At 39.3% G+C, this 12,021-nt stretch overlaps 1 protein-coding gene across 1 annotated transcript; it reads left to right on the top strand.

Moving 5' to 3' along the window:
* Window positions 1-1,534: 1,534 nt before the first annotated feature.
* Window positions 1,535-7,858, top strand: MRPL44 (mitochondrial ribosomal protein L44). The gene is made up of 4 exons (XM_011364087.2): window positions 1,535-1,781; window positions 4,368-4,836; window positions 6,547-6,725; window positions 7,553-7,858. Exons 1-4 carry the CDS (start codon window positions 1,600-1,602, stop codon window positions 7,722-7,724), a joined length of 1,002 nt encoding a protein of 333 aa, XP_011362389.1. The 5' UTR covers window positions 1,535-1,599; the 3' UTR covers window positions 7,725-7,858.
* Window positions 7,859-12,021: the final 4,163 nt, after the last annotated feature.

Raw genomic sequence — 12,021 nt, 5'->3', positions numbered from 1 at the left:
GATGGGCAATACTTGCTCCAGATCTCTCTCCTGGGTTCGATAAGGCTTTGTGAGGCCTGCATTGCAGCTGACTTCATCTGCCTAGTCCTGTTACATCTTCCTTCCTTCCCAGCTATTGATTCCTAATAAACACCTTGCGTGCCAACCTCTGTGTCAGCATCTACTTCTAGAGAATGTAACCTGAGACAGGTGGCCAGGGAAGATGTCATGGAAAAAGTGACATCTGAACCAAGGAGAGAAGGGAGTAGGCTATGTAAAAATATGAGTGGAGTACTGTCCTAGAAAAGTGAACAGCAAGTGCCAAGGCCCTGAGGTGAGAGCATCCTTGGGTGTTTCTTAGATTGGCAAGGCATCTAGGGTGGCTGGAGCAGAGTGAGTGAAGACTACAGAGAGAAATGAGGACAGAAGGGTCACCAGACAGACCACGTTGAACGTCAAGGCCACGGTAAGGACTTGAATTATTACTTTGAGATGGAAAGCCTTTGGAGGGTTTGAGCAGGCTTAATCTGCCTTCGATTTTAAAAGTAGGGGGTGTCAATCGGGAGGCTAATGAAATTGTTGAGCTAAGTAGTAACATGCTCAGGTCTGTGTTTCAGGGAGATAAGTGTAGGTGAACAGTGTCCAGTTAAGGGAGAAAGCGATAACACCTGTTTGGAGGCTGATTACAATAACCTGAGAGAGAGATAAGGCCAGCGATCAGGCAGCTGCTGTGGAAATAAATTGAAAAAGGACTTGGCAACTGGATAAAAGATGTTTGTGGAAGCAGGAACAATTGAAGACATAGGAGCCCAATCTGGGTGATTGCAGGGGACACTGATGCCCTTAACAAGTAGAGAGATCACAGAGAGGTGCTCCGCTGAGGGATTAGATGTTAAGCAGGCAACTCAAAATTGAGAATTCAGGCAAGTTTTCCTTTGTAAATTAATATTAGATTTTTTAAAAGCTATATTAACCTTTTGGTAGGAAAGCAATATGATATTGCTAAAGAGTGAGAGATAAAGAAAAAAACGATTTATAATTCCATTATTCTCGTTTCGATGTATTTTTCCCCAGTCTTTCTTTTATGCTTTAAAAAACGTTTGTACTGTTAGATTGTTTTTAAATAAAAACTTTAATGTTGGATAAGTCAGTATTTCTTATTCCATGGCTCCTGAAAGAAAGTCTTTTGGAGACGTGCCTGGTAAATATTTGCTCATAAACAGTGGCTGCATCGATAGTCTGAAACTAAAACTAAACTATAAGTTGAAAAGAAGTATTTTCTTGAGAACTAGTATTTCCTTTAAACTGAACATGAAACACCTTTTTTTCTGATTTAATGAGAAAGAAAGAAACAAGAGAGCAACTGACAGGGTGAAGCAATTTGTTTCACAAACTTCTGGATTCAAACGTCCTTCATCCCCCCACATTAACGTGCGCGAACTAGGTTCAGCAAGAACAAGCGTTCGCGCACGCGCAGTAAAACCCAACCGCAGCCGCCCCGCCCTCTGCATGCTGGCCCCGCCCCGGCCTCGCTCAGCTCCCCAGTTCCGGGGGAACTGTGTAACCGCGACACTGTTCCGACTATTTTTCCTTCCGTCCTCCATTGCTTTCTCCCCTGCAATGGCATCCGGGCTGGTGAGGCTGCTGTTGCTGCGGGGGCCTCGCTGCCTCCTGGCACCGGTCGTCCTCACTTCCGCCCCGCCGGTTCGGGGAGTGAAGAAAGGATTCCGGGCCGCCTTCCGCTTCCAGAAGGAGTTAGAGCGGTGGCGCCTGCTCCGGTCCCCGCCGCCGCCCGTGCGCCGGTAGGAGCCGCCTCGGGGAGGGGTCGTGGTGGCTTGGCCCCGGGGCCGCCTCTTGCGTGGCATCCGGCCGGCAGCGTCGGGGAGGGTAGCTCGTCACTGATGCGCTCCTGGTTTGAGCCTAGGACGTTTACAATATAGAAGCCATGTGACGTGGGCGGGTGGACTGAGGGTTAGAGCGCGGTCTGCCCCCCGACGCTTCCGAGCTCCCACTTAGAAGCCTGTCAACCGAGAGTTCTGAGAAATGAGGCCGGCTGGAGGGTCACCTTTATGTGGGCGTGGGTGTTGTAGCCCGTTTTGTAATGCCTGAGAATTTGTTGGGTACTGAGAAGGAAGAAAGCACTTCACAGCATTGTGATTTAGAGGAAGAAAAAATAATAATAATAAGTGTATGCAGCCACAAATCCGCTGTCCAGAATTAAAGGGAAACAGTTCAACTTTAGATTTTTGCCCTAACCTTGTTTCAGCAGTAGAAGGAAGGTCTAGCAGAAAGAGATGCAGATCTTTATAGCTTCAAATGAAATCTTACTATACATGAGGTTTTGCGTTGTCAGCACGTCCAAACCTGTAGAGAATTTTTATGAGTTTGAGCCAAACTGATGACAGTTGCTGGAAAGCAAAAATCTCAGCTGATTGAGAAAACACTCCAGAGAATGGCAGTTTGTGGCTTATTTTATGCATTAGAATCAAAGGAGGAGACTTAAAGAAGATTCCATGAAATCCATTTACCAATGGGAAGTGGGAAAAAGCAAAGCGGGGGAAATCTCCAGGATTGGATAAAAAGTCAAATGGAGAGATACTTTTACATTACTGGGTACAGGATAGTTAATAATGAACATTTTCAGCACATAGAGATGGTATGCAGGCTACAACATAACAATGAGGGTTCTGTGGTCACATACTTTGATGCCTGATTATACCCTCAGGGTCTGGAAGAGATTACTCTGACATTTCAAGAGTTTGTGATCTTAGATGCAAATAGGCAATAGACAGCTTCCCTTAAGATAAAGTTTGACTTCTGTCAAGGAAGCTCCAGGCTAGGGTGTGACTATCCTCCATGACTTGCTTTTAGGAATTTTTATGTTCAGATCATCTATGTGGTTACTTTCTGTCTCTGAGTTTGTATTGCCGACCTTCCCTGAGCTTGTCAGGGTTAGCATGTGGCCCCTTTTCATCCACAGCATTTTTTATCTCTTTAATGTGTCTTTGATATGTGGTCATGGCAGCACAAATAGATGCACTTCACTCTTGTATGGCTCCATTTATGGGTATTTGAGTTCCATGTTATTGTTTTTACAGTGTAACAATGAATAGCTTTGAAGTTATTATTCCTTTGGAGATTTAGTATGAAAATTTGATAGCTACTTTAATATTGCCCTCAAAAAAAAGTTAATTCAGTGTATACACCTACAGGTAGGACTATACATGTTCATATTCTTATACTTATTTTTAAGCAAAGAGTAATAAGTTCTTTCACTAATAAGCAAAGAAAAGTAGAATTTCTTCCTAATTCATGTTTCTTTGATTATTGTGAGGATGGTCATCTTAGGCTTTTATAGTTGGAAGAAACTATGGATTATATAGATTGTATACATTTTATGATTTATGACCTAGACTTTTGTACTTTTCTGCCCGTTTTTTACTTGAACAAGTTTTATTTTGGATTTATTGTCTTTCTTTAAAAAAAAGACTTTTTAGTAGTTCTTGGGAATGATTATGACTTTTAACCTATTTATAATCTTGATGCTGAACTGTTTAATTGCTTATTTAAATAGATGTTTTCAAAACTTAAGAAATTGTAAGATAAATACAATTAATTGTTTATGGCTTGAACCTGTCAAATTATAGATCGTATTTCACACCTAGGTATTTAAGTGTAGTTCCATTGTTAGAGCAAAAATGAGGAAACTAAAAGTTAGGATAATGGGTTAGTCTCTGATGTTGAAGAACCACTTCAGCGTGGCAGTTGTTCAAAGGGAAAATTAATTCAACAATAATTCTAGCAAAGAAAGGTAATCCAATTTGAATTTTAGCTTAGAAAATCAAAGCCTGGTATTAAAATGAAACTTAATCTTTTTTTAGTTCCTTTGTATAATTAATTAAATTGCCTCGCAATGCAAAATTTTTGCAATGATGCCGCGCTGGGCGAACCCTGCCCCAATGTGCTGCACTCAGAGAGAGGGTTCCTCACTGGGCACAGGAAAGAATTCAAGTGCAAGCTAGAGTTAGAGACAAAAGGAAAGTTTATTACAGAAGGAATGCCAGACGCGGTCTTCTCTCAGAGACAGAGAATGAAGAGACCTCAGGTGTTCAAGGAATTCAGTTTATATGTGATTCTTAGTTTCTGTGAGTTACAGTTTAAAGACTTTGTTTCCCTGTTTTATGGGATGAGTATGCATCGTTAAAGACATGTTAGTGATCTCAGCCTGAGTTCTATAGGTTCTCCATGGTCTGGCAGCACATTGCAGGCTTGGAATACAGCTTGGGTGAATATTTAGTCCATTTTTGTAGTTCTCATGCCTCTTCTTTATACCTGTAACATCTCGTTCTCTTGACAACCTCTTACTGTCTTCTTTTTTACATTTGCAGTTCAGAGAAGCCCAACTGGGATTACCATGCTGAAATACAAGCATTTGGACATCGGTTACAGGAAAACTTTTCCTTAGAGCTTCTCAAAACTGCATTTGTTAATAGCTGCTATATTAAAAGTGAGGAGGCCAAACGCCAAAAACTTGGAATAGAGAAAGAAGCTGTTCTTCTGAACCTTAAAGATAACCAGGAACTCTCTGACCAAGGGTCATCTTTTTCACAAGCGTGCCTCACACGGTTTCTTGAGGACGCATACCCAGACTTGCCCACCGAAGGCGTTCAAAGTCTTGTTGACTTTCTCTCTGGTGAGGAAGTCGTGTGTCATGTGGCCAGAAACTTGGCTGTGGAGCAGTTAACACTGAGTGCAGAATTTCCAGTCCCCCCGGCTGTATTACAGCAGACTTTCTTTGCGGTAATCGGAGCCCTGCTGCAGAGCAGCGGACCTGAGAGGACTGCACTTTTCATCAGGGTAGGTCACTAACTGCAAGTACTGGGACATACTTGAGGTGCACAGAAGGAGACATTTCTTTTAGTGATTCATTTCTGTGCTATATGACCTTGGAAGGTGACATGTGAAACTTTCTCGCTACCAAAACCAAGAAAGACCTAAAGCTTTTTTATGGTAGTATCTTAATTATTCCAGTTATCTGTTACCGGGGGCATCATCACAGATGAATATTACATGCTGGGCTGTGAGTTTGTAAGGACTACAAGCAATGTCTCTAGCTTTAACCTCCTCTGGTACATGAATAGTGCCTTCATAGTAGATGCTCAGTGGATGTTTAGTGAATGAATGAGAACAAAGGACACCACTGGAGGAACTAGTGTGCATAGGGACCTTTGTGCATCTTGATTCAGACATTTGAATGTTGGGTCCTTTAAACCAGCGTCCCTTGGAATCTGTTCATTTAGTTTTGTTAATAAATTTGATCATTTTTATAGACAGTGATGTCTGTATTAACCAATACTCGGGCATCGTTCACAGATAAAACCTGTCTTCTTCCTCAACTAGGGCCTATAATAGATGGGTACCTGTCTGCCTTTGGGAAGCAGGTATGTTAACTGACCCCTCTGGAGTGGGAGCTCAGGGAAGGAGAAGGAAAAAGAGCAGATTTTTACTTGATGACTCTGCGCCGGCGTAGTGCTTTCTGAGCCTGGTCGATGTTGAAAACACACTATTGGGCATCGTGTCCCTTGCTGGAACCTTCCAGCCATGTTCCTTGACATGGCTGTTGGCTGCTCCTTCCTTTCTCAGCTTCTGGTTTCCTGGAAGGATTTCTTTAAAAATGACATCCCTTCTGTGAGTTCCACATCAGGTCGTAAGGATTTTTACACCCTTGACATCAGTTGCAGACTTCTGCCCTAGTACAGGCAGCTTCTGCCAGCCTACTGCCTTTAAGCCAGGAGTGTGTGTTAGCCGCCAGTAGACTGTGCATCCCTCACCCCAGATGCAGAGGCCACTGCACCCCGCAGCCCAGGGCTTGGGGATCCCTGTCATAAGGCATCTCTATCTCTGAAATTGAAAGATTCAAAAGCTAAAATAGAGGTCTGATGCTTGAGGAAGTGAAATTAACTCTACTTCTTGAACTAAGAGATCTTTTTTAATTTCTGCTCACCAGTGTCATTTACTTATCCTGTTATATACTGTTTGTTAACATGAGTTAAATGCAGTGTATTTTGAAAATCAGTGTTCCCATATTTTCTATACAACATAATTTTTTATTGCCAAAAAGAATTCTCTTCTGCTTTGAATATTCATAATTTGTTCTTCAGTTTTTTTAATCTTATTAAATGAAAGTATTATCAAATCATAAACATTTTTAAAAGGCGGTTAATGTGAAATTATTTAAATGATTTTTTAAAATCATGAACTTAGACTAAGAAGCACTTAGTGCTTTTTTTTTACAAGAGTTTTTGCCAGAAGTTATTACTATTTATTCATTAATTCAACTCTATTTAAAAATATTTTTCTTATTGATAAGAATGTATTTCTAAATTATAAAATAGGTTTCACCTTCGACCACTATTTTTATAATAAAATTTAGCTGAAAAAATTATATGAGCATGAAAACGAATATACATTTTTTAAAATTTCTCATTGTTTTTAATTTCTGTTAATAATATACTTATTTTCTTTATACTAATTTAAATGTATAAATTTTTTTTGTTTTTAATGCAGGACTTCTTAATTACCCAAATGACTGGAAAAGAACTCTTTGAGATTTGGAAGATAGCAAATCCCATGGGTCTCCTGGTGGAAGAACTGAAGAAAAGGAATATTTCAGCTCCGGAATCTAGACTTACTAGGCAGTCTGGAAGCACCACAGCTTTGGCTGTGTATTTCGTTGGCTTATACTGGTTAGTAAAACCTTAATCTCAACTTCATAGTATTGATTGGAAGCCTTAAAAACTGACTTTTTATAATTTCTTAAGAGAACCTCTACTTGGATTAAAAGATTTCTAAAAATCTCGTTTCCATGACGATCTATTTACTACTTCCTTTCCTGCTGGTCATTCTTAGGGGAAGGTAAATAATCTATGATTTGCTAATAGTAGCTTTTGATAGCCAAACTATGCACTATAGAATTTCATGGACATTTCTGTAGAAAAATAAAAGTTTTGACTCATGAGTTTTACAGATATAACCCTAATCCGTACTTGTAACAGCTTTAGCCGAGCCTAGAACTGGAAAAGGAAGAGTTTAGTTGTCCAGCAAAATGTATAAATCAACTTATATTCAGAGCTTTTTTGGTTTTCTCAATAAACATTTGACCTGCCTCAAATTGATTTCAGGTGGATTGAAGTGTTAAATGTAAACAGTGACTATCTAAGATAACTAAGAATTTAGGTAAATATTTTTCTACTCTTTATATAAAATTTTATAGGTATTAAAGCAATGGAAGACATCACAAAGGAGAAAATGAATAGTGGTGTAAAGTTTCATCTTTAGTTTTAATTAGTGCAAAGCAAAACAATAAAATACTCTTGCTTATCTGATTGGCAAACCTTATACGCACTCTTTATTGGTAGTTCATACACTACTGCTGGTAGAAAAATGGTACAACATTTCTGTTACTTCTGCTGGATGTTAGTGCCAAAATGAGATTTTCAAGGCAAAACTGATTGTGGACTGCGTTTTCTGATGCACGGTGTAAGTCTGGGCTACTGTTGGTTTTTTTTTCTAGTGATAAAAAGTTGATCGCAGAAGGACCTGGGGAGACAGTACTGGTTGCAGAAGAAGAAGCTGCTCGAGTGGCACTTAGGAAACTCTACGGACTTGCTGAGAACAGGCGGCCCTGGGACTACTCCAAGCCCAAATCGAATTTAAGGTCAGAGAAGACTGTCGCTGCCAGCTAACCAGCCAAAGATGTGGGAACCTGAAATTTGTCAGCATAGCAATGAGACAGGTGTCAAAGATGTTCAAAGCTGGACATTTTTCAAATTGTAGAGAAGTATATCTTATTCTTAAAATTAAACAAGTATTCGTCAGATCACGTGTTTGTTTTTTTAAATCACTTCTGTTTTGTCAAAAAGTCTTTTTTGATGTTTTCCCAATAATTTTTTCCTAGAGTCCTTGATTTTATTATTGTATATAACTCGTACAATGTTATTTCCTTCTACTTTGAGGTATCATAATTTGAAGATATATTTTATATTTATATTTTACTGTAATACCAGTAAAAAAGTTACTTCCTCTAATTGTTTCACTGTAGTTTAATTTGATATACCCAGGTTGGTGAACTTTGCTTCTCTAATACAATTTTAGCTAAAATAGTAATGTTATATAACTCTTAACTTTTAGAAGTACAAGGTACAAATTCTAACAATTAGGTATTTACATGATCTCTAGATTGCTTCTAGGTTTAAAATTCTGAATAGTAGCTACATAGTTATTCAATTTTTATAAAACAAGTGGCAGAACAGGTACATTTTAGGCTTTTAAAGGAAAACATGAAAATCAAAAGCAGCTAAAATGTTGATGCTGATGCTAATGGAAGAGTAAAGTGTATATTTGTCAATTTAATATTCCACAGTCATAATCGTAGCCACTGTGGCAAGCACTGTTCTTAGTTACTGTAACACGTTTAATTCGGTAGAGAACACATCTTGAGAGTGTGTCCTTCTGGTTCTTTAACCCTTTGTGTTCAGTTCAGTAATTCTCCAACTGCAAATTCCCTTTGATTTATTTCTTTTTAACTTTTCAGCAACAGTAATAATTTTTAGTTTCAGTCTGCCAGTAGTCAATTCCAGGAATTAACACAAAGAGTAGGAATTAAGAGCTTAGAATAGAAAAGGTAATATGTTTAAACTGACAGCACTTTTGCCATGTAGTCTTTTTATAAAGGAAGATGAAAGACCTTTGAAACTCCTTTCCTGAGACTGGGTAGGAAAGTGGAACTTATATGTAAGAGGTTTACAGCCATCGGAGCTAATGCAGAGACTGTTTTTGGAGTGGAAGTTTTGAGAATTACATAGTTGTTTGAATTGGTAGGTTAAATGTAAGTGTTGTCACCTTTCTTTTGAGAGTTAACTTCAATTCCTGACACAGAGGACTTAACACAGTAGTAGAACGCCACACTTACGTGTGTCATTCACAACAAGTAAACATTTGATAAGCGTCTCATTGACACCAGAGGAGAAAAGAGATTACAGAAGGTTTCTTGGAAGCAAAAGACAGTAAATGTCCTCCAACCACTTACTCATCCGGCATATGGAAAACGTCAGATTCTATCTAGAGTATTTGAATTTTATTTTAGGTAAACAGTTTTTTAAAGATTTTTAGAGAATTTAGTTGCAAAGTCAATAATCTCTACCCCCATTGATATTACTGATAACGTGACCCCAAATTTCTCCTGCTTAGGGTGGTTAGCGGGACCTTAACCTACCAGGTTGGAGGGAAACAGTCCTCAGCCTTAGGTTTTCAAGCTCCTAAACCTTGAGAGCTTTTAGATGTGCATGTGGAACAGATCCAGCTCCAGTTCGTAAACACAGCTTTGCAAGTAAAGACATCCAAATCCCTTATAAAGAATGTGATTTCAACACATTTCTAAGTAAAGTCATCGAACCTAAATTAAGTTGCACTTTTTAAGAGCATCCGTGAAAATAGGATGGGCTGGGATGCAGAAAACAAATTAACATACTTTTGCTGTTCCATATGAATAGTTAGAAACTTGGAACCAACCTGGACAGCTAATCTGCTCTATGAGAAGAAATCCTGCATAAGTTTGATGTGTGGGCAAGAGGAACACAAAGGTTATGAGGATATTGTCACAAGGGGTGTGTAACCAAGAGCATTCAGTGATCATTTGGAGGACTGGCTTTTCGACTAAGGTATACTTCATTTTGAGAAGACAGTTGTTGACGACTATAGAAGTTGGTAGGATGTAAAAACACTGGTACTTGAATTGGCACCAGAGAAAGACATTAGTCATTTACTTTGAAATTCTGACACCTTTCTCACCTTTTCCCACTCTCCAGTTCCCTAAGCCCAAAATACAATGGCACCAAAAAAGTTCTTAGGCCAAGATGTAAGATTGATGGCTACCGATTCAATTAAATAAGCCTTGTTCTTTTTAGTAAATATTACGTTTTTATTATATGTGTATATAAAATAGGGACTATGATTCTCAAAGTGTTTTATATGGTCATGAGAAAGTGAACTATTAAATTTCCAAGTAAGAATGGGATAGGGGCTGTTCGTTGTGTTCAGAATGTTATAGATTTTGGCCACAAGATGGTGTCCTAGTCCCACTTTAGAGTTAAGTAGCGTGCAAAGTGTCTATGGGAGACACTGCCTTTTCTCCCTATACAGGAAAGATTATGTATGAATAGGGCATGTGATTACAGTGAAACATGCCTTTTCTAGGCCCTTTACAGCTCTAATATCCTATGACTATGTCTGCGGAAACCAGCTCATCTGTCTTCCCTCAGCATGTAAGGTTGAGAAGTTCATATATGAACAAGTTACTTCTGGTGCCAAGGTCTGGATGTTTGAGCTCTTTTATCTTTACTGGAAAGAGTGAAAATAGTGGAGCTTCCACAGATAAAACTTTTAAAAGATTTTTTTGCTACTTCTCACTCTTTTCACCTTTTGATGATGGAAGAAAATGCACTGCAGAGGCAAGGGCATTTTAGTGTCTATCTTGACAGTTTATAAAACCAGATGTGAATATTCTCATGGGGGTAGGGGGAGGATCAGCTCACAACCTCCCTCGGCTGAGGAGTCCCCATCTAAAATGCCCAGCTGGTGTCATGCTGCCCACGTCCGCATCCTTAAGCACATTTCATTTTCCTCTCGGCTGACCTCTGCAGTCTTCCCAAACCTCAGTTTGTAAAGGCTATCAGAATGTTTGAAAGCCGTGGTTCTCTCTGTAGTATACCAAGAGCGATTGCCAGATTGAGTCCCATCTTGCAAACTAAGAATTCTTCCAGGAGGACATTTGTGCAGTCAAAAATCATAATCACAAGCACATATGCTCCTGAAAAACAGTTGTTTTGGCATTGGTGCTGTCTGCGTTTCACTAACTCTCTTGCTCTTGTTCCTGGATCTGGCTGCTTGTTAATTAACGATCACTAACAGAAGACTGAGAGTTCTAAGAAAAATTTCTGAGAGAAAAACAATTGAGAAAATTAAAAACATTACCTTAGTCCCTTTTTGAGAAAGAGCTCCATTATTTGATTATTTTCAGAATATCTTTAACTACATCTGTTGCTCATAAAAATTGCAAAGTGAACTAATAAGTTTGTTCTAGTGAGTTTTACAGAAGAGATAAGTAATAAGGTCATTGACAGCTGGAGAAGGATGTTTTTAGTCAGAGGATGTGAGAATTCCCTGATTTTCTGATGATGCTTCCTCTACGTGAGTTATGGTTTTCAGCATCTCCACAGCAAGACACCATGTCGGTAAAAGCCAAGAGATAATTAGCAGTAGACAATACAGTTAAAAAAAAAAAAATACAGGCAACAATCAGCAGACTGTCCTTAGATTAACTAACCTGACAATGATGCCCATAGGGCTTCTGATAGCATGCCACTAGGTCTCACTTCTCGGTCCTGGGATTTTCTTGTCTAGGAAGAAAAAACACAATGCCTGTCACCCTTCTCCTTTACCTCTGGTAGCTGGGATTATAAACTTCAAATGGAGGAGACATACACTAAGAATTTGAAAATTTCACTTCCATTTTATTAGCTTATTCAATCATCTGCAGACACTGACAGTATACCTGGTATCATATACAAGCTCTCTCATTTAGCAAATTTCTCCCTTAAATCACAGCATACGCATCCTTTTTTCTTCAAGATGTGGGAGAGGGCCAATGAGGCAGTTTGGAGAATCACTAAAGAAATGGGGCTTGGGAGCCAGTGGTGTTTTTTACTGTTTGGCCACTCGAAGTTGACTCGTGATAACACAGGGTCTTTCAGCATTCACAGGAAGCTGAGGACATAGAAGTCATCGCCAGCTTACCCAGTGCTCACCTCTCCCCTGGCAGTCACCACCGATCAGTCCTTGGAAAGCGGCATTCGCTATCCTGCTAGCTCAGAGCAAATCCCTGCCCTTCCTACTTCAATTTCTTAGACCCCTTAATGTGGAACTCAAGTGTCATTCAGTTTTTTATTTTCAGAAAAAGGGTTATTGGTATGAAAGCTACTTCCT

This window comes from Pteropus vampyrus, unplaced genomic scaffold (assembly GCF_000151845.1).
Source record: "Pteropus vampyrus isolate Shadow unplaced genomic scaffold, Pvam_2.0 Scaffold93, whole genome shotgun sequence".
NCBI lineage: Eukaryota > Metazoa > Chordata > Mammalia > Chiroptera > Pteropodidae > Pteropus > Pteropus vampyrus.
The sequence above is the reverse complement of the archived record's forward strand: the minus strand, read 5'-3'. Positions and strand labels throughout refer to the sequence as shown.

Bases quoted from the DNA above. Each gene is read 5' to 3' on its own strand.
- MRPL44 (XM_011364087.2), top strand. From the start codon at position 1,600: ATGGCATCCGGGCTGGTGAGGCTGCTGTTGCTGCGGGGGCCTCGCTGC. The intron at 1,782-4,367 runs GTAGGAGCCGCC...TTACATTTGCAG, and splicing joins CCGCCGCCGCCCGTGCGCCG to TTCAGAGAAGCCCAACTGGG. The intron at 4,837-6,546 runs GTAGGTCACTAA...TTTTTAATGCAG, and splicing joins GGACTGCACTTTTCATCAGG to GACTTCTTAATTACCCAAAT.